Below are 319 nucleotides of genomic sequence, written 5' to 3'. Positions count from 1 at the left end.
GCCGGGAGGCCACCGGGGCCGGGAAGGGCCCCCCTGCCGCTCTGTTCCCAGCTCTCCCGGGAAATCGGTGCAATCCTGAGGCGTCTGTCCCACCCCCAGGTGTCTGTGCCACCCCAGGTGTCTGTCCCATCCCCAGGTGTCTGTGCCACCCCAGGTGTCTGCGCCATCCCCAGGTGTCTGTCCCATCCCCAGGTGTCTGTGCCACCCCAGGTGTTAGCACCCCGCAGACCAGGGAAAGGCAGCGGCACTTACCATGGAGAGGGCTTCCCGGGTCTGCTGCAGCAGCGGCTCGGGGGGGAGGGGGAGGGGTACGCACTCA

The 319-nt window shown here is 68.7% G+C and overlaps 1 protein-coding gene across 1 annotated transcript in view; it reads right to left on the bottom strand.

The window, feature by feature from the left end:
* Positions 1-319, bottom strand: part of LOC104469822 (myotubularin-related protein 5-like) — a gene marked incomplete at both ends in the record, with an annotated part of 13,278 nt that overhangs the window by 12,056 nt on the left and 903 nt on the right. Inside the window, 1 exon segment of the mRNA XM_010084528.1 lies at positions 253-315. Coding sequence (XP_010082830.1) covers positions 253-315 — 63 coding nt within the window.

Source organism: Pterocles gutturalis, unplaced genomic scaffold, assembly GCF_000699245.1.
Source record: "Pterocles gutturalis isolate BGI_N339 unplaced genomic scaffold, ASM69924v1 scaffold390, whole genome shotgun sequence".
Classification (NCBI taxonomy): Eukaryota; Metazoa; Chordata; class Aves; order Pterocliformes; family Pteroclidae; genus Pterocles; species Pterocles gutturalis.
This window is presented reverse-complemented; position numbering and strand designations above follow the sequence as displayed.